The 20,857-nt window shown below is 51.7% G+C and overlaps 2 protein-coding genes across 11 annotated transcripts in view; one reads left to right on the plus strand and one right to left on the minus strand.

Moving 5' to 3' along the window:
- BTBD10 (BTB domain containing 10) overlaps positions 1-1,154 on the plus strand; it is a 75,584-nt gene extending 74,430 nt beyond the window's left edge. For all 6 annotated transcript variants that reach the window (XM_075546036.1, XM_075546034.1, XM_075546032.1 and 3 more), the window contains one exon: positions 31-1,154. In XM_075546036.1, coding sequence (XP_075402151.1) covers positions 31-341 — 311 coding nt within the window. In that variant the 3' untranslated portion in view covers positions 342-1,154. The remainder of the gene's footprint in view (positions 1-30) is intronic.
- Positions 1,155-1,902: 748 nt separating this feature from the next.
- The window catches only part of BMAL1 (basic helix-loop-helix ARNT like 1), a 125,252-nt gene continuing 106,297 nt past the window's right edge, over positions 1,903-20,857 (minus strand). For 2 of the 5 annotated variants that reach the window (XM_075546025.1, XM_075546026.1), the window contains 9 exons: positions 18,522-18,671; positions 15,642-15,888; positions 14,266-14,372; positions 13,787-13,937; positions 13,052-13,140; positions 11,639-11,762; positions 8,691-8,784; positions 3,225-3,327; positions 1,903-2,552 (listed from right to left, as the gene is read on the minus strand). In XM_075546025.1, coding sequence (XP_075402140.1) covers positions 2,392-2,552; positions 3,225-3,327; positions 8,691-8,784; positions 11,639-11,762; positions 13,052-13,140; positions 13,787-13,937; positions 14,266-14,372; positions 15,642-15,888; positions 18,522-18,671 — 1,226 coding nt within the window. In that variant the 3' untranslated portion in view covers positions 1,903-2,391. The remainder of the gene's footprint in view (positions 2,553-3,224; positions 3,328-8,690; positions 8,785-11,638; positions 11,763-13,051; positions 13,141-13,786; positions 13,938-14,265; positions 14,373-15,641; positions 15,889-18,521; positions 18,672-20,857) is intronic. The other 3 variants (XM_075546027.1, XM_075546030.1, XM_075546028.1) reach the window with 3 other exon arrangements.

The following is a 20,857-nucleotide window of genomic DNA, read 5'->3' on the forward strand; positions in this document are numbered from 1 at the left end:
GTTTTTAAACCCAGGCTCTCTCTCCCACAGGCTATCCGACCTACAAAGAAAAAGTAAAGAAAAGGCCTGGTGGCCGCCCAGAAGTGATTTACAACTATGTCCAAAGACCCTTTATCCGCATGTCCTGGGAAAAGGAGGAAGGGAAAAGTCGGCACGTAGACTTCCAGTGTGTAAAGAGTAAATCTATTACCAACCTTGCAGCAGCTGCCGCAGACATCCCCCAGGACCAGCTGGTCGTTATGCACCCGACCCCCCAAGTGGATGAGCTGGATATCCTCCCCATCCATCCTCCTTCCGGCAACAGTGACCTCGATCCTGACGGGCAGAACCCGATGCAGTGACGCCGATGTTCCTTGAAACCATCGCATGCTACTCTCCACAGTGCCGTCGCGCTTTCCTCACTGCACTGCAAGGCCACTCTTCTTCATTGTGAAATGCACAGAGCAGTGTTTAGGAAATTGCAGTGTAGGCTTGTTTAAAGACCAAAGGTAGCTGAGCGTTTGTTTTTTTTTAAAACGAGTACAACTCTAGCATCCTGAGGTTCCAGTTACATAAATGTATTTGTTTACCAGTAGGTTTGTGAAATTGGTTCTTTGTATGGGGACAGTCCTTTTTCAGAAGTGGTGGAAATTGGCAGCTGGGGGTACCTTCAGTCAAGATAGTACTGGTTACACCCCAGATAAAATGAAGAATATTATATAGTTGCACTTTATAAATGGTGGTTGAATGGAACGATTCAAGCCATCTTTATAGTTGTGATGCACAATAGAACTTAAAACGAGTGCTTCTATCAAAACCCTCCTGCTAGGTGTTTAGTTTATTGCCCACTGAGGAGCACAAAGGGAGTATTTATCTTTGGGTGTAATTTGAATGCTTAGGATGAGATTCCAGGCCGAATCTTACCAGTCCACATCTCCCCGGGGCCGTTTTCACCCTTTAACGTGACCCTTTCACGTGAGTTACATGCAGGGAGAATGAACATCAGAGGTGGTGTATTATCCAGTCTGCCTTACCCTTAATCTCTTCACAGATATTTATTTACTAATGCATTTTTTTTCTTAAAGAGTTACGGGATAGGAAAATGAAGTGTTTGCTCTTCATTTACTAAATGATTGTAAACAATTTTTCATCAAAATAAAATTCCATTGTTTTCATGTTTCAGAGCAACTTTATAACCACCGTAACCAGCCTTTTTGCTTCATAATTAGCAGACTCCCTGTCTTGTCAGTGTAAACATAACTGGAGACCGGGCTGCAGTTCAAGGTACTCCAGTGGGCATGTGTGTGCTGTCGCACTGAGGTTCTCTGCCAACCATAAAATGTACTGTAAATCCAAACACTAGTGACCAGCACTGAGAAAGGGGCCTATTTTCTAGTCCCCCAGCTAGGAAGAGAAATGACTTCCCTAGGTCGCGGAGAGCTGATTTCAGACCAGCACTTTCCCCCTTACCTGCACATACTCTGTTATGTAAGTGCTAGTTTTGTGAGGTTCAAGAAGGAAAGGGAAATCGTTAAGCGCTTGGAATCTGGGGTCACTTACTGTTTGAAGCCAAAGAACTGCCAGCAGTAGAGAGGCCAGTTTGCCATATGTAAACTTGAATGTATAATTTCAGAGGATTTGAAGTTTGTGTTTTAGTATTAACATCGTATACCTGACATAAGTTAAAATTGGAGCACTTCGGCAATGAACTGTTTGAACAGTACAGCTAAAGTAGTGGCACGGGGAGATGAGGCAAGTCCCAGGATTGCTGGAAAGGCCCGAAAGGCCCTGCCAGGGATGTTGGTGTACAGACAGCAGCCCTCACGTCTACGGTAGAAAAGGGATGCTCCAGTTCTGTAGCAAGGAGGATTTCTTTCTAAGTTAACTTCCAATGTGTACAGTAATTATAGAACAAGGGAAACATTTATTAAAAATATTTAACTGTCTAATACATTATACTTTAACCCATATTTATAGTAAAGGATTCTTACAAGGAAGAATAAACAGCTTTATGATACAATTAGTATAAGAAATATCCACATGGGGGACTTCTTTGTAGTGTAAAAACACCATACATCCGAAATGACCATTTGCATATAAAAGCTACCAATGATGCTTCTGTGCACAATGATTAAAAAATTCAACACAAACAGAATCCAAAATATACAATTAATGCAAGCTATTCACAGCTAGCCCAATAATCAATGATGGTGAAACACTGAAAGCAGGCTTAGTTCCACTTTGTCTGAAGTTACACAGGAAGATTGACTTGTATCAATGGCTCTGAGATGGCTTTTATGTAGACAGTCCATAAAAGCGGTTCTCTCCTTATCCAGTCGTCTTCACAGACTGTAAAACTCCACCAGTAATGCACTTTGATTCTGTATCTGTTGCCGCAGCAACCTGTAGTGTTTACAGCGGCCATGGTAAGTCGCTAAAGTCAACAGGGCCACCCAGTCCAGCATCTGCTTCCAAAAGGCTCATGATGACAGCCATCGCTGCTTCATCGTTGCTGGGACTACTTGAACCTTGGTCATTATCTATCATATCTATACCTATGTGTGGGTTCTCACCTGTGGGAGGAGATGAAGGTTGGTCAGTGATCAAAAATGCCAAAGCATGTAGAACATTAAGCAATCCCTAAGCACACTTGTAATAAATTGACCTTTAACAAGGCGAGCAAGACAGCTGCTTAAGACTGTGGGGCCATTACCAACTTGTGTGTTTTTTTCAGAACAAACCAACTTTTAAAAATAAGATGAAAGTGCTTAACAGTAAGTATTAAAAGTATTCAAGTGGACCTCAATATTGTGATAGAACCAATGAAGGGGAGCAGGTTCTAGAAATAAATGGAAAGAATCTAGAAAAGCAAGTAGAGGAATGGATGGATGGGATGAGGAGGTGCAAACTTTTCATGGCTTACATGATTTTAATACCTTCTGAAATTCTCCATTGAACGTTTTAGGCTTTACCTGTGAACCTCTCTCCCTCTGAAAAGATGTACCCTATGAAGCCTGTCTGGGTGTCTATAGCGCCTCTTTGAGGTCCAGGGATAAACTTGGACCCTCAGCGGCATTCAACCATTGAAGCCAACTTGGAAGAAGAGTTTTACGCAAGCTTTACTTCATTCTTAACAAATATAATTAGAGCTAGTTTCTTTGTACAATTGCAGCTCTGAAAGCTGACTCTGCCTGCCAGGTGCTTTGCAAGTTCATTGCAATGGAATGCCTAATGTTGCCACTTACCAAGAATAGAAGAATTATCAGAGTACGGACACCCTGGGTTCTCTTGAGCTTGCCCTGCTAGGAGGCCACTGGAAGGAATGTCTGGGGTCCCTCCATTTAAAATCTGCAAACACAAGGAGAAGGTTTGAAGCATTCATTTGTATAAATGTATTTCAGTAAGTGTTGTGTGCCAGGTCACCAAGAACATGAAGCAAATGAAAACAGGTGTGAGGAAATTTCAAATGGCTTCACATTGGAAGATTCCTGTCAGGTGATTTCAAAGAAGGAATTGTTAAGAATGATCAGATTTAGGAAAAGAACCGCACACCCTCAAACCATTCTGTTCACTCAACTCCACCCATTCAAGAAATGTAAAAGCTAAATAACATCCAAAGGGTATTCCTTTACCTTAGGTTCTCAAACTTGGCTGACTGTTGGAATCACCTGGGAGTCTGGGCTCCTACCCTGAAGATTCTAATGCATTTGGTTGTAAATGGAGCACAGGAATCTGTATTTTCACTAGATTCCCAGGTAATTCCAATCACTAGCCAAGTTTGGGAACCTAGCCCTTAGTAGAATCAGGGGTCCTCAAACTTTTTAAACAGGGGCCCAATTCACTGTCCCTCAGAGCTGTTGGAGGACCAGACTATAGTTTTCCAAAAAAAAAAAAAAAAAAAACCTGAAGAAATTCCTATGCACAGTGCACATATCTTATTTTGAAATAAAAAAACAAGATCAAGTTTCCAAACTTATTTGACCTACCACCCCATTTTGAGAGAAAAAAAAACAGCACCCCCTTGGCAATTAAGAACTTTCACACCATAGCTCACATGCAGGATAAAGTGTAGGAATCGGCTTTTGCAACCCCCCCCCCCCCCGCAGCATCCCAGTGGCCCAAGGGGGGAGTTAACCACCCTCCTTGAGAAATGCCTTGTATCACGTTGCCTATGTTTGTTGAAGGCCAAGAACTAACTAGCCCTCAGTGAGCCCAGGTGGGCGTGGGCAATTGCGCTGTTTGGGGACTGTAACATCTTACAGCAGCAGATGATGTAACAGAGGCAATCAGGGGGCTAATAAGCAAGATGAAATCCAGCCCCAAGGAGTCACAAACTAAGAAAATACAAATCTCACCATCAGGTATATCCCAGTAGCCAGTGGCTTAAAGCCACTCGGGCGCATCTTTTAACACTCATCAAAAGCACAATTCAAATTTTGTCTCAAACTATCCTTTTCTCCACCCTCTTCTTCCCGATAACCCTTGCCCCCTCGGGCTGAGTCTCATGATGTAGGCCATTGTTCGAGAAGTGTTTGGGTCTGGTTAAGTGAGAGAACAGGTTTTGTGGTTGCTGGATTTCCGGTGAGGTGGTGACTTCAAGACTTGCCAGTAGGTGGCATTACAACTTCACCTCTGCATCTCTCAGACTTCTTTTTACAGGATCAGAAATTACTGAAGATGCCAAAGGAACCTTTCTTTGTTCATGCAGGTGATATTTATCAACATTTACTATATTCAAAATTAACATTTTAAAATTCAGTAAGCATATTACATGTTAACATACATTTTAATGAAAAGTAATGCCTTTTTCCAAAACAAATGGGTGAAAAAAGTATTGTTTTTACATTACTGTCAAATTGATTTCTAACTTAATTGAAGACAGCTGGATTTTCATAGTTCCTTCTGACGTGGGTCTGCCCTGGCGCGATGTTTTGGTTGAAGCAGGCTTCACACAGGTAAGTATTTGGCAAAGGGAGCTATATCTTAATAGCCTTCGCAGACCACTGGAATTCTTCAAAGTCCGCAGTGGGAGTGTCTTGAAGGAAACCTTGTCAGTGAGTTTCTTGGTCCTCCGTTACATTAGGGTCAACTGGTGAATCTTCACACTTAGGGTGGATCTTTGGTTCTCGCCTAATGTGTAAACCTCTTGCATTGCTCATTTGGAACATGTTGGAGTGCTGAGTTAGCAGAGCTTCTGCATGTTGGCACATTTCATTCTACTTTGTAAAGTTTGAGGAAGCTGTTGAGCTCAACAGTCAGCTGCATTTTTTCTTGAAACAATAGACTTTTTGCTTGAAAACTCAGATTGTGTTTGTGTAGTTGGCAACAAATGCTTTTGCTAGTTGCTGTGGAATATTCTGTCCCATAGCGCCCCTATGTACAACAGGAGGAATGACACGCTGCCTGGTCCTGCACCACCCTCTCGCTTCGGATGCTTGAGCCCACTCCTGGAATTAACCACCTGGATAATTAATCTTCTTACGGGCAAGAGATACCATCACTTAATTTCCTTGAGGTGAAAGGTCACTTCATTCACTTTTCAGGACTAGCGTCACTAAATGTCCCATCTGAACAGCTGTACGGTCCAGGTCCCATGAGAAAAGCAGCTAGCTCACCTCACATGCTACAAAGCCACAAGGGTATTTTGCCGAAATGAAGCAGGTTTTAATGACTTGGCTGGTTTTTACCGGCTCATGGGTGGCACTCAAGAGTACAGTGGCGACCAGGCACGGTGGTGCCAGCAGTTCAGCCACACAGCTTTGCAGGGTTCGGCGCACAGGTTACGGCACAATTCTGATTAGAGTTGGGACTTTGGGGGCCCCACAAGGGTCTGAGGGCCCATCTCGAAGACCACGAACTGACTGCCCTTTGAAACTTGCTTTCTCTGAAGCTGTCTTCATGACCCTGCATGCCCGAACGTCTTTCTTGGGGCCCAGTCGAGCTCACTGGCTTCCCCTTGTAGCTGGACCCGGACTGAAACGGCTGGCCGGCTAAACGGCTCACTGGGGACTTTGTCAAATTTGAAAGTGACTGAGAAGAGCTAGGAGCCCTTTCCTCACGTGGCTCTGGTACACTGTTGCCGGTCAATATCACCTTTAGCTCCAAGACGGCTTTTCTTCAAAGGATATTGTTGATTCCCTTTCTTGAAAGGGGCTGTGTAAATTTATATACAGTATGTTTCTTTGATAGCAAAGCCAAATAGTCCTCCAGTCTCATTGTCCCTTAAATCTAAATATTGGGCTTTGTGCCAAACCCCCCCAAAGTGGAAAACCAGTGGACTTGGAGTCTTTGATGACAAGATCATCTCGGAAAAAAAAGGAGGGGGCACTAAAGGCAGCAAAAGTCTGACATCTTAGCAGCTGCACAGGTAATATAGAAAGGTTTTGGGGTCACACAAATCAAGCCATCCAGAGTGCTGTCTATGTTGTGCTGACTAAATCAATGTACACACATACACATCTGAGGAGAAGAGTATTCCAAATTGCATTCTCCCCCAGTTCCCAGCCCCATGGTAGAGATAAAGTGACGCCATCCCTGTATAGGCTGGCCAGTTAGCTCCTGTTAGTTTACCCAGCCACTCTGGGTCAGGGGGTGAACAGGAACACAATCAGGTGGGGGTGGGTGGGGAGACAATTTTAAGTCCTGCTGCTGAAAACTCATGGAAGGATAGATTCAGAATTTCTTCTCTGACCCCTTTGTGTAAGTCGAAAAATGTCATGACTCCCTCAGAGATACTTGGGCTTCGTGATGTAGACAGTCTGGAGTTGTGGTGCTTGCTGTGTGAAAGGCTCAGAAGAGTACAGTGTGAAATGACTGGTCCAGCATTTGTTAGGAAGTGTGGGTTCTAGTGTGGCTCCCACACGTACTAACCAAGGCTGGACAGGCATTTCACCTTTGGGAGCCGAGATTTTGCCACCTATAAAATTGCGAGGATCAGGTAAGAGCTTGTACTTGAGGAATACTTCGTCACTATTGCTGGAGTGAAAGGGCCCCTGGTGGCGAGGTGGGTATACATCAGGCATAGAGCTGCCAGGTCAGCGGTTCAAAACCAGCAGCCACTCTTCGGGAGAAAGACGCCCAGGCTTTCTCCTCCCATAAAGCGTTACAGAGCAGTTGTACCCTGCCCTACAGAGTTGCTCTTGGGACGCAGCAACCTGATGGGAGTGGGTTTGGCTTTTTATTATGTGGTGTGATAACCATTCGAAGCAAATGCAGGTCGTCCTCAATTTAGGACTTACTCCAGTTCCAACGAACCACACACACAGCCATCTTTTTCTTTCTTTTTTTAGTAAATACTTGGATGTACTACATACATTCTTTCAGTGAATAATTTGCTATTATTTTCCTCAGACATTCGCCCACAGGCGTTTAAAGAGGGATTTGTAAAGATCGTCATAATGAAAAGCATTATGAATGAGAAATGTCTGGCTCACAGCAGAGCTGACTGTAAGGGAGTCGGAGTGGACCCCTACTCTAAGTCGGGGACGACCTGCCATGGGGTTCTGGGTGATACCAGCAAGTCCCAGGCACAGGAGCTGAGTTGAGAGGTGGGAGACCAATCTTAAGGTTTGCGAGGAGAGAGCCAGCAGGGTGCCACGGCACAGCTAGGAGCATAGGCTGCAGGTGGGAGCAGGGATACCTAGTCCAGACTCATCCGGCGATGCTTTCCAAGTTGTCACTAAAGGTGGGGCACTTCCACAGCTAGGATTAATCCTCAGTCTACGTATCAGAAAGATAGCTTAAGGCTGAAGAACTGTCACATGGCCAAGCCAGGCCTCAAAACAGGTCTGCCTTCTTCCGTTTATACAATAGCGTAGTGACTTTCGACCTTTGGCAGGTGAAGAGAGACCCTATCACATGAACTTGCAGAGGATTTGTCGATAGATCAAAGCTGCCCTGGGAGAGAGCGGCAGTCTGGACCTCCTTGCCCCTCCCTGACGCTCCACAGCCCCACAGCTCCCAGACGCTGGTGCGCGGAGGGGCCAGGGCTTGCAGCCCACTGGCCCTGCATTTGATTTGATACAGCTTGGACCCTGGGGGCACCATCTAAGTACATGACAAACATTCTGTGTATGTCCTGGTAGGGGAGGAAGGTGGACATCCTATGTAAAGGTGCCTGCCCTTCAGCTGTCTTAATACCCTGTCTGGGTACTACACACGTTTATGATTCACAGTGAACTTGGGCTGAGGCTCGCACTCTGGCAAAAGTGAAAGCGTACATGGTTTCTGTGCTCCAGCCAGCGTCGCATGCTTGTGCCACTGCCACTATGTCTCCAGGAACCCAGGGGGCAGGCCCTGAGCACTCTGCAGCTGCCGAAGCCCTTTGAGGGGCACTCCGGACTCCAGGGGCTGCGCCAGGTGCCCAGGATACGTTCTCCCATGGAAACTGCCGGCAGAGAGCGCAGAGCCTCTTCTGTGTGGAGAGCATATCAGTCCTTCCCTCGTGGGAACGCCTGAACTCCATCAAGTGGACTGACAGCTCCCCAGTCTTGAGGCGCGCTCTTCTTTCAGCCTGCCCCTACTGGCATGGGTCAGTCCCCTGTGCCACGTGCTTCCTTCAAGGGGGGGAAACAGGACCTGGCTTGCTGCCACAGCAGAGGAAACTTCCGGGGCCCCATTCTGAAGGCGACTCTGTGCTCTCCCACACTGTAGACTGTGGGAAAGGGGCTCTGGGTAAGGAAGGGCCTTTGCCTGAGAGTCATCAGCCTTACCTTCTTGCCTCCTGGAGAGGAGGCCTCGGGGGGAGGTGTACTGGTGATGTTCAATGGGCTGGAGCCACAGCTGGAAGGCGACGACCCTCTTATCCTGTCAGGAAACACATGAGTGAGTGACGGCACCTTTCCTGCTCAGTGTGGGGTACGGGGGAGGAGAGCTCCGATAAGGGTTGGCAACCTGTTTTCTAGAAAGGGCCAGGGCTTTGCAGGTGATGCATCGTGGGTGTACTGCGCTGACCACTTGGCAATGAATGAGTGTGCCTGTGTTCCAAGACAACCTTCCTGACAGACACAGGTGGTAAGCTGGGCTGGGCCCACAGGCTGGTCTAGAATGTGGATCTGTACCTCGCTGACAAAGCCCTTGGTGAAGGTTTGCACTTTAGTTTGGAGCATTTCAAGTAAGTGGTCAGAGACGGACTTCCTGTGGCACTTGGGTCTCAGGGTTGGATGGGAGCTCGGAAGCTCAAACTCAGTCTTTGCTCCCGAAAACCACGCCACAGCAGACGATTGATTCACCCGTTTCCCTTCCAACACTGTAGCTTGTGTGCCGCTCGTAGGGAATGCAGAGTTCCAGGCCCAAGTGGCTCCGTCACACCAAGAACACAGTCGGAAGCCTATGCAACCTCTAGGGCAGCAGGTGACAGAAAATGGGTCCAGGCCTTCCTCAGCTAGCTAGCTAGCCAGCGTGTCTCAGAGGAGTTGACACCGAGGAGAATCCATGTGAACTTTTGCCAGGGTGGAAGTGCCACAGGGAAGGAAGCCGTGAGCTAGCACTAGAGCCAGAGTCCATGGAGAGGATGGCCGTGGTTGTGTGGGTGCCTGGCTCCCAGCTCCTAGATCAGGATTCTCAACCTGTGGGTCGCGACCCCTCTGGGGTTTGGAACAACCCTTTCACGGGATGCTCTATTCATAACAGCAAAGTTACAGTGGTAAAGTAGCAATGAAAATAATTTTATGGTTGGGGAGGGGTCACCACAACATGAGCTGTATGAAAGGTTTGTGGCATTAGGAAGGTTGAGAACCACTGTCCTAGATGGTTGGCTGCCGCTTGTGGTCGCCCAGGGACCCAGCCTCCACTGCCCAGCTGTCTTGGTTCATGGTCTTTGCTGCCTCATTCTGTAGATCTGTGAGCGAGCAAGCTTTTGTGCTGTCCTAGACAATAAACTCTGGGAGGTTAGGGAGCACACACAGGAAGGAGCCCTAGTGGCTCTAAGGTCAGCAGTTCGAAACCACTGGCTGCTTTGAGGGAGAAAGACAAGGCTTTCCACTCCCATCAAGTTACAGCCTTGGAAACTCACAGGAGCAGGTCTACCCTATCCTATAGGGTTGCTATGAGTCAGAATCGCCTCGATGGCTATTGGTTTGGTGAAGAGGGGGGAGGTTCCCCGAGCACACTGAGATGGCGACTAATTGCGGACTGAAAAATTGGGAGTGCCTCCCCCCTTTTCTTACACATGTCTATGAAGCTACTGTTTTTCCAGGTGCTTTCGAGAATTGCCGTTTCATCATTCTCGCGGCTTCAAAGACCAAGTCAGTCCTCCTGATTGCTCTTAGATGACATCACCCTGTAGGAGAGCCCCCGTCCCCCACTCTGGGGTTATCAAGCAGCCCTCTCTCATCTGTCCTACATGACAACCCAGCTTCCCGGTGCGTCACACGGCACCCTGCACACTTCCTCACTCAGCACCCACCCCACGGCGAGTAAGGCTCTAGAAGTTTCTTTCAGTCCAACCACTCCGCATCATCTTAGCACTGTTGCGAGGCTGCCCAGTTAGGTGGCCTGCTACTGGACCTTGAACATGCCAGCTAGGGGTGTGCCTGGCTCTTCAGGAGGGAATGGCCCTCCACTCCCTTTACAGCAAAGCCCGTCTGCCTCAAGACGGAACTCAACCCCTTGTTTGTTTCAGCCCACATGTTCTCCTTTCCTACTGTCACACGTCTCTCCTCAAAGATGACCCCATCCTCAAGGTCCGGCATCTTCAGAGTGTGCGTAGCTGGTCTCAAGCAATGGAGAGAGCAGGCAGGGGCTGGCCACACATCGATCGTCATGACAGCCCGCCCCATTTCCTTCCCGCAGCAGAGCCTGGCAGCCCAGCTGCATCCATCACTCCCTCTGGGCTGGCAACAGAACTGAGCTACCACTGGCCCGACCTGGCCAACAGGAAAATGGCCAGCTTCCGGAACCCATCAGCCCAGTGGGGCAGGGGGCAGTAGGCGGCTGCTGCCCCTCCTCTATGATTACGTCCCAGTCAAGCCTGCATTCCCCAAACTCAAATGGACCTAGCGTAACTGCTGCCCTCTCAACGCCTGTTCATTAAGACTTCAGACCGCGGGCGAGCCTTTGCTAACGAGCATGCTCTGTTCAGGCACCTTCAAGAGGACCCGCCCAATCATGGGTGATGGATTTTGCCTCCCTTTTATGGTATAAGCCAACAGAAACCGAAACATGCGGTGGGTTCAAACCTCGGGGCCATTTCCAATCTCTTTCAAGACAGCTGTCTCTCTCCGCAACTGATCTGCTTAGTTCCTACTATTCACCCAAGACAGCCTGACTGGAGACAGCAACTGCTTTGCTGAGAGTCAGACAACTCTCAGTCGGAGCTCTGCGTCCGCAGGCCCGTAACATTAGGGTCCAGCCGCTCTGGGTGGAGGCTCCTGGCACCTCGCACTGGGTACTAGCAGCGCCGCTCCTCCGTCCAACTCCATCCAGTGGGGGCTTTAAGCCTGTTTGCTTTCTCCACTTGAGCACTTACTGCCATTTGGGGGCAGGCCCTTCCTTGGAGGGGGGGGGCTGCCTGTGGTTGTAGGATGCTGAGCTGACCGCTTGGCAGGACTTTCCCAGCCCGCTGTGACACCAGAAATGTCGCCACTGACAACCATCTGGGAGCAAGGCTGCCCGAGATTGAGAAACATGGTTTAAGGAACCAGTGGAAGGCAGTGCTTACCTGTGGATCTCCATGATTTCCTCAGCAATCATTCGTCCTATTTTTCCAGCCCCGGCCCTGGTTCCCCCTGGGATCCCTGGAACAGTTGGGTGGGTCCTCTTTGGGCCACCTACAACAAAGGAATCTGAGAGTGGGAAAGGGAAACTGAGGCAGAAATTATATCATACGTAAGAGTGAAACCAGTTCATCCCATGATCCACTTGAAGTTCAACCTCAAAGCTGGGCCTTGAAGGGACACCAGAGCGACAGTTTGGTAGGAAGTGGGGCTCGAAGGCATTCCAGCAGGGAGAGGCTCAAGTTTCCTGCCAGGAGCACCCACCAAAGTAAAGCATCTGACTTCCATGCTTACCCGGCAGCACATTTCACACTTGGAGTTGTGCAGCAGGGACAGCCCTGCCCTCAGGGAGCACACAGTCTAGAGGGACAATGACTAGGTCTCACAGGTAAGCACAGGACCCTAACTCCTGTTGGAACAGACACAGCTCCCTGGGCGAGGTGAGCTCTGAGCGGAATGTTGAGAGAGAGTAAGCATTAGCTTGGAAGAGAGGGAGGCCATTCCGGGCACCATGGCCATTCTGCCGGAAGCACTGAGGCAGAACAAAGCTCGGGCTATTGCTCCAAGGCATTCATTGTGAAGGGGTGACAGATGACACTGGCGAGACTGGTGCCAATCAGACCATGAGGGTCCTGGACAGCACAGGAGCAGCTGTACAGTACCAAGGAGAGGTTAAGGACCATCCAAGGACTTCACGGACCAGGCTCTGGACTAGAGTTGGCTAACCAGCCAGTGCACCGCATGGAGAAGTCACTGGAGAGGTAGGCAAGGCGTGGGAGAGTAAGGCTGGAGGTCGGAACGGATCTGCAACCAGCCGGGCAGACTAGGAAGGGTGGGGCATGTGAGGGTGTGATGGGCCAGAGTTTAGCTATGACAAGGGGTGGGGAGGAGTTGAGGTTTCTTGGGTAGGGCAGACAGTTTGGGAGACACTGAGTCAGTGCTGCATCTGGGCTGCAGATGTGGCTGTGGGGTTATTGCTGGAGAGGTGGGGGCATAAGCCACGCAGCAGGTGCAGCCCCACAGGAGAATAGGTGTGGGAGGAGGGTGCCCGTTGGGCATGGCAATCACCAAATAGCCCTTCCCACCACAGCCCCTGGCGGCTGAGGGGCAGAAAATGGAGTTTGCGAATTTAAGGGCTTCCAGGGACCAGGCAACCTCAGAAAGCGCAAAAAAACAAAAACAAAACATGAACAGAAAGAAACATTCCCAGTAGTCCAGGTTCGACAGAGAAAGTGAGGTGGCAGTGTCCTTGGTGCTCAGGCCAAAGCAACACAGCACCCTCTGGGGGCTTCCCTTGTCCCGTGGAGCAGGACCCTGGGAGCCCAGCCCCTCGGGGAGGGTGAGTGGCCCATAGTTACCTTCTCCAGATGGCAGCATGCTGTCCATGCTGTGGGGGGACGCTGTGAGCTGTGGGAAGCTGGGGTCCCCGCTTTCCAGGCCGTTGGCTCTGTGAACATTCCAGCAATGAGGACATGTCAGTCAGCCTGCTCAGGGCTGAGCACTGTTCCCCTTTGGCCAAGATGTCCAGTGTCCACTGGGGACTGGGATGGGCCAGAAAATAAAGTCCCTGCCTGGGTACAGAACAGCTTCTCCTTGCCATTCAGTAACCTGATGGGCAGCAGCCAGCCTTGGTCTGGCTCCCTGCTGGGGTGGGCTTCATGTGGGCGTGGCACCTGCTCTCTGGGCAGCCTGGAGCACATGGGACCCCAGCCCCCAGCAGGGGCCTTGGACCTCGAACCAGAAGAGGGGTTTGGACACTGGGGAAGGAGCTGTGGGCCAGAAGAGAGGTGACTTCCTCTCCATTTTGTCTAGCAAGTGACAGGCCAGCCCACACTCAGGCCTCCAGCCTGAGGGGCATGGATACCGACCCACCCTCAGCCTGGCCCAGCCCGTCCCTCCAGGGCACTGAAAGCGGGCCTGCAGGATGCCAGGCCTGCAGGGCAGGAGAACGGGCGCTCACTTTGGCTTCCCAGGAGAGGCAGGGTGGCCTTACAGATCGTGATGAGGGCTGCTGCCCTCGCCCATCCCCGGGGCGGGAGCCCACTGCATTTCTCTTGAAAGCAAGGGAGCGTCTGGGCAGGAGAAGCACTTACAAAACAACGGTGTTGGTGGAGACAATGTACTCTACTTCCTTGGTCCACGGGTTCATGAAACTGAACCATCGACTCCGTAATGTGATGAAGGACCCGTCCTTGATTTTAAACTTATAGCAGTCCGTCGTAATCTTGTCTCTCGTCTGCAACACTGAGAATGCAGAGAGACCATGAGCGTGGCTGTGGCCTCCTCTGTGGGTGGTTCATGGGAAACAGTCCTGTTGGGCCCTGCTCAGACTTTACAGGGGCAGCTCCGTCTTGCAGAAGCGGCTCTGGTCGAAGCACAGACAAGTGCCAGGTGGGGAAGGGGACCAAGAGGGCCTCGGAGCACCCGCTTCCTTTCTTCACAGACACTGGTCTGAGGAGCGCCTGGCTGGCGGCCTCCCACCCTGCCGGGGGCGATTCTCCCGAAGGCTCTGTGGGCTGTGTAGAAGCAGCGCGGCTTCCCACCTAAACAGCCTCTGCACAGACCGGCTTACCTTGCCTGTGACATTCTGCCAGGTGGCCGATGTCATCTTGGTGAAAATATTCGTAACATGACGTGCCTAAAAGCTCTTGCGGTAGATATGCCAAAATAGCTGTTGCCCTAAAAGGGAGTTTTTCAAAAAAAGAGGAAAATCCATTAGGATGATTAATAGCAATTTCCTAGCAGATGAAGCGTGCTACCACGCTGATGAGGCCAAGCTTAAAGCTACAAAACATTAAGCCACCACCACCGAAAACACAAACTTGGGTGGATTTTTCAGCGAGTTTTGTGGATGTTTGGGCACCTGGATTTTATCAAGGCTACGAAGGCAGGGAAAACAGCTCAAAGAAACCTTCCAACGGGGCTGTGATCACAAGCAAGCACCTTTTAGGAGGTCGTAAAGTGAGACCATTCTAGGGTGACCAGATAGCAATGGAAATCCACACCCCACGCAGAGGGGCTGCTTTCAGCTCAGGAAAATCACACACCTGCTCCAGCCCCCACGGTCATGAGGATCCCAAGTAGGAATTGCTTCCTGGCCCGAAATTTAGAAGTTACCTCCAATACCAGAGGCCTTGTCAGCCTGTGATGGTGTAGGGAGCGATGTGCTAGTTGTTAATCTCAAGGCCAACAGTTTGAAATCACCAGCTGCTCAGCGGGCGTAAAACCAGGCTTTCTATTCCCTTCCAGGTTCTGAAACCCACAGGGGTAGTTCGACCCTGTTCTCTAGGCTTGTATGGAGTCGGAATCAGCTCGATAGCAGTTAAGTGAGCGGTTTGAGGAGTCTTAAGAGAGAGCGGGTGGGCAGTGAAAAATTAAGACATCTGGCCCTTCTCCCACATCTGCCCATCTGCTGTGAATCCGGGAGTGGGCCGTCTGCAGCCGGTCCTCAGCATCCACATGCATGGAGTGAGGCTGCAGAACCAGAAACATGCTGTCCAACAGAACCTGCTGCAACCACAGCAACGCCACACGCGGCTCGGCTACTGGGACCCTCAGGAGCAGAGTTTTTATCTGTAGTTAATGTAATGAAACTCTAAGTAGCTGGAGGAGGCCAGCAAGGACTGTACGGACAACGCAGTGAGATCCTCTTCTCCACGGCCTGCCTTCTAGACTCCAGTCCGGGAGCGCTCTCTTGACTCATGCTCTGCCTACCATCTCTCTCTTGGCCCTGGGGAGCACACCCACTACATGGCTCCACATGCCCCAGCAGGGCACACAGGGAGGCTCTGTGTTGATGATCCTTCTCACTGATTCATTTATTTTTAACCCGAGGCCCAGTACTTTATTCATAAACAGCCAACATGGCGGCCCCCTCCTTCCTCTGCTTTGCTCGGTGCTGAAAACTCCTCCACCGATACCGCCCAGGGGTCACACTCGGAGTCCTACCTCTGGTCTACAAACACGAACTTCCCATCGATTGCATGTCGAGAAACGTATTCCATAGACTTCACCCTGATTTCCCCGTTCACCGACTGCGGGACGACGTGAGAATGCAGCCGCCCGATGGCGACAAGGCAGCTGAGGTTACACCCTTCGTTGTCCGGCTCGTTGTCTTCATCCAGCCCCATCTTGGTGGGCGGCCAGCTTTTCAAATAGCCTGTGCTGTGGATGGTGCAGAAGCTTTTCCGATCTGCTAGAGAGCAAAGCCCACAGTTAGTGTCAATGCGGGCTCGGGGGACTGGAGGTGTAGGCAGCTGAGGGGGGTGGTGGGTCAACAAAATGGAAACAAGACTTCTCTCTCCAGAAAGCCGCTGGGATAAACAGATAGCTACCCCCCAGTCTCCTCTAGGCTTAGCAGAGCTGGGAACACCACGGGCATCCGTGCACCTGGAAGGAGGAGGTGCATCGCCCTGAGGAGTGGGACGCTTCCCTGAGGACCCGGCATCGAGCCTGAAGGATGAGCCCTGGCTGAGGGACAAGAATGTAGGAAGGGCGAGCATGGATGCCCAGTGGCACACAGGCACATGCTGTGCAGGGGACGGCCGGGAGCTCTGTGTGACCAGAGGGAAAAGGACAGAGGGAAAGGGCAGGCTGGGGACAGATCATAAGGCCTTGGGTTATTTGAAAACAAATGGATGATCTTTTTCCGACAGAAAATGGAGCGCTTCCAAAGGCATGTGGGAGGGGAAGGGGCAAGCTCAGGTGCCTCCGAGGCGGGGAGCTCGCAGAGGGAGGAGGCCGGTGAGCGGGCTATCGCAGCGATCCCAGAAGAGGAGGGTGTGGGGCGGTGCAGGAGGAGCTCCGGAGTTAGGACTGTTGGAGCTTGATGGGGACACGCCAACTTCCCTGGCCTTTGTGTCACTCCTCGACTCAGGGAGGACACGGTGGAGGAGAGGGAGAAACAGTGTTGCTTCGGCACACGCCCAGGTAGGAGGCCTGCGGACACCAACCACAAACCAGCCCTTGAGTGCTCCCCAGGCACCGGGTGGATGCTGGCGATTGGAACACAGTGGACTGGCCGTCAGACCTGCCCTCGGGAGCTCCCAGACTCGTGGGGACAGACCATCTACAAATCCACACCCAAGTAACTGATGGCTGCGACTGTAAGAAAGTCCCCAACACAAAACCACGAGGGCATCAAGGAAGCGGAAGATGGGCTGCAGGAGGACAGGCAGGTGGCCGCCCACTGATGCTGCTCAACTCTACCCTGAGAGCTGGCGGGAGCACCGGGAGGGCACTGGCATGCCAATCAGGCGTGACAAGGAGCACAGAGGCCTTGGAGGTAGAAGCAGCAGAAGCAGCTCAGCTGGGCTGGAATGTGCTCAGGGACTGTCTAGGTCAGGCTAAGGATTTGAACCTCCCGACGTTGTTGAGTCACAAGCCACACAAAGGGCTGGACACAGGGAACGAAGCAGCAGAGGCGATCTCACAAGGACTGCCCAACTGCAGTGTGATGGAATGCATGAGGAGCCGAGTGGCCGGGCTCGTGAGGGCTGTAAACCCGGCATCGGACAGCCGTCTTCCCCATGAACTTGCTAGGGCTGTTACATACTCTCCTGTCAACTTGAGTGAAGGGGCAGAGTCTAGCCTGTCAATCAGGTCATAGCCAATGAGGCCTCTGAATGGGCATAGCCTTCTCCTGAGGATTCTGGGATCTCCTGTCCTCCTCCCTGGAGGCAGGAAGCACACTCTCTCTGCTTCATGTTCCTGTTGACAAGACACATGGAACTATGCTGATGGGGCCAGCATCCTGGAGCTGGAGGAGCCACGTGGAGACCCACGCCAGCACTGAGATGCTCCCACAAGACTTTCCACCCACTGGCCTGTGATCTTCCTGCATTCAGTGTCATTGCATGTGTTGCGTGAGTCTGAAGAGGATTTTATAGTTTGGTATCAGACATATGAGCTAATATTGGACTTATGGACTTGATCTAGACCGGGCTGGGATGTTTTCTTAATATATAATTACTCTTTGAATTGATATACATACGAGTGTCCAGAATTTGTTTCTCTAGTCAACCCGATCTAACACACTTGCTGTAGGTGGACTTCATTGTGGCTGGCCATGGTAAACAGGCTAGATAGGGAGCCAGGGGCTAGGGCGCCTCCCAGGACCCTGGCACGGGCAACTGGAGAGGGTGGCACTGCTTATGCTGATGGAGATGCCCGAGTGACCGCTCTGGCATGTGCCATGTGTGCGATGCCCCCCAGAAAGCCATGCAGGTGGCCTTAATGAGGGGCCTTTAAGGAGCTGGAGTTCAAAGCAGAGTCTGGAGCGACAATACACTGTGGAGGCTGCTGGCATGTGAATGGTATTTAAAGTGGCCGGTGAATGGCTTTCTGTGCCAGCTCAGGCAGGGAGGAGCCTCTAAGGCACCTAGTCCAGGGGCCGGGCCTGCGGTGGCAGCAGCGAGAAGAAAGCACTATCACGGGCGCTTATGGGGGAGAACACTTCAACAAAGAAGCAGAGGCCCAGTTGGAAGCAAGCAGAAAAGGGCAGACTGCGTTTTGTGAAAGTAGCAAGGAGTGGATTGGTGGGGTACCCAGAGGTGCCTAGGGTCTTGTCTGAGAGCATTCCTTCCTACCCAGGTTAAACGGAGTTTAAAAAGAGCACCTTCCCCGCCATCTGTCATCCTGAGAATACGCCAGGCTTGCCCTGCTCTTGCTCTCTGTCCCACTGCTCCTCCACGGTCCTAAACTGTGCTTCTGGGATCCTGGGTCCTACGACTTCAGTCAGCTCGGCTTGGGAACCTGTGTCTGCCGAGCTCTGCAGTGAGAAGACAGCCCTGCTTGAGGCCAGGTTTGAAAGAACTGGGAAACGGTTACCTTTTTTCTTGGAGCAGGTGGAGGGGAAGTCTTTGTCTTCCACCTTTACCGAGGGCCTGTTGCACTTCATCCTACAGAAGAAAGAACGCCGTGCTCCAGAGCATAATCGAGATGGCCCGGGGGTTATATCTGTCTTAACAGGAAGTCCGGCTGCAAATCAATACACAAAACGTGATAAACTGAGAGCAGTGGTGTCTGTCAGGAGGGAGCGTGTCACCTTGGACACAGCCCTCTCCCAGCCTCACTGCTTCGTGGCGATGGCAAGAGAGTGGCCTTTCTCCCCAGGGACAGGCACCTTTTGAAAGGTCTGCAGATGGCACTGGGCGAGGGAAACAGGGCACCCAGCAGGCCCCTGCCCAGCATGAGCTTATGCTGGCGAAAGAATGGCAGGCTGCCGTGGAAAGATGGCTGTCAGCACAGGACACATGAGCCAGCCTGTGGCTGCTGGGTGGATTCTGACTCCGGGCCACCCTGCCTGTGGGGAACGTGCCCCACAAGCCTTTCGAGAGCTGGGCCTGTAGGAGTCTTAATGCCAGGACTGGCTTCTCAAGTGCCTCTGAGTGGGCGCAGACTGCACCCTTTCGCTAGCTGTCAAGCGGGTTCACGATGTGCACGGATGTGACCACACCACCCTCGTCCGTGTTGGCTTCCAGTGCTGTGCCCCGTCTGGCCAAGACCGTGCATGCTCCTCGGTGGCGCAGTCTGATACTGGATGGGGCTCTGGGGGGAGCTTCCAGAGGCAGGCAGAGCCTGGGCGGAGGCTTGGGAAGGATGGCCAAGAGGGGGGTTTAAGAAAGGAGAGGAGGAAGCAGGCCTCCCTCACTTTGTTCTCAGCCTGGCTGTGAGCAAGGGCCCGACCCCCTCCACTAGGCCTGCGCTACCTTCACAGTTGCCACTGGCTGCCAGACGTGGCCTCCAGGCTGGGCAGGGCTGCTCTGAACAGAGAGGTGAAACCCACACTGGATTCCAGAGACTTGGCACAGAAACCAAGCCTGTAAAAGACCTCAGGACTGTGCTGCGTGTTGAAAAAATAGTTTTGATTTATTAGGTTAAGTAAAATATAGCAGTAAAGTTAATTTTACATTGATTGTTATTTTTCCTAGCGGCTCCTAGGAAATATGAAAGTCCATGTGACGTGCATACCTGGGGCTCCCGTTGTGTCTCCTCGCTGCCATGGAGTTATGACTCACAGCGACCCCTGTGGTTGCCAAGACCGGAAGGCTTTATGGGAGGTAAGGCCCCGCCCTCTCGCCCATAGGGGAGCGTGCTTCACTCTCTGGGCCTCGTGGCTAGCAGCCCAGCGTGGAGCCCCATACCACGGGGCTCCCTGCGGTCCATCCCAGAAAACGGCTCTGCAGCCAGGGAGGGGGAACACGAGGGGGCGGAGAAAGCTCCCCGGGGATGTGGATGGGAAAGCCCCCTAAGGAGATGCCGGCCACTCACCATGGCAGAAGGCCTGGGGGCTGGGGGCACAGTGCCCCGTGGTCCTCACAGGAGCAACTGTGAAGAGGGGTTGGTTCCTCATGGGTGGCCACTACCTCAGTGGTCATCCCTAGAATGCCCCTTGGAGCCTGCCCACCCAGCCTGGCCCAGGGACGAGGGGTCATTGGGGTCCAGCCCCACCCCCTGCAGGTCTTGCTACAGGGGCAGCAGGCAGCCACGTGACTCCAGCCCTCCAGCCCTCCACGGACGGTTCTTCTGCTCCCGCCTGCCCTCGGCACTGAGCAAAGGTAAACTCAGTGTTTCCAACGCACCCCGTTTGTCACCTATTTGGTGCCGCCTCCCCTTAGTAGCCCCACGAGAGTGGACAGCCTGCTCTCTGTGCTTGGAATGACTCCGGTGGTGGTGCTGGAATGGCAGGGTGCTGTCTGTCTGTCTGCGTGCCTCCCTGTCTTGTTGGTCAGAATCGTGAAGGAAAGGAGCAAACATAGGTCCCCTCTTCTCCTCAGGCCTCTAACAAATGCCAGGCTGCCCTCACACATGTGCCCTGAGGGGCTGCCCCCGGGCTTTGCAGAGACAGATTGCCAGGCCCGTCTCCCGGGTGCCTCGGGTGCTGTTGGCTAGTGGCCCCCCACGCACCCAGGGACCCCTAGCCGAATCAGGGCAAATGATGTATGATCTCACTTGAGGCAAACAATGCACACGGTCGACCCTCTGGGGCGCTGTTTTCAGACACACCACCTGGCCTCACAGGTTGGTTTCCTGTGGGAGCTGTATGTGTTACGTTCACGTGGGTGTGTGTTATTTGCATGGATGTATTCTATATGGACCTTGTGACATATGTAAAGGAGAATTATAGAAAGCAAAAGTTGTCAGTCACTGCCAATGGAGGGAGG

This window comes from Tenrec ecaudatus, chromosome 4, assembly GCF_050624435.1.
Source record: "Tenrec ecaudatus isolate mTenEca1 chromosome 4, mTenEca1.hap1, whole genome shotgun sequence".
Lineage (NCBI taxonomy): Eukaryota > Metazoa > Chordata > Mammalia > Afrosoricida > Tenrecidae > Tenrec > Tenrec ecaudatus.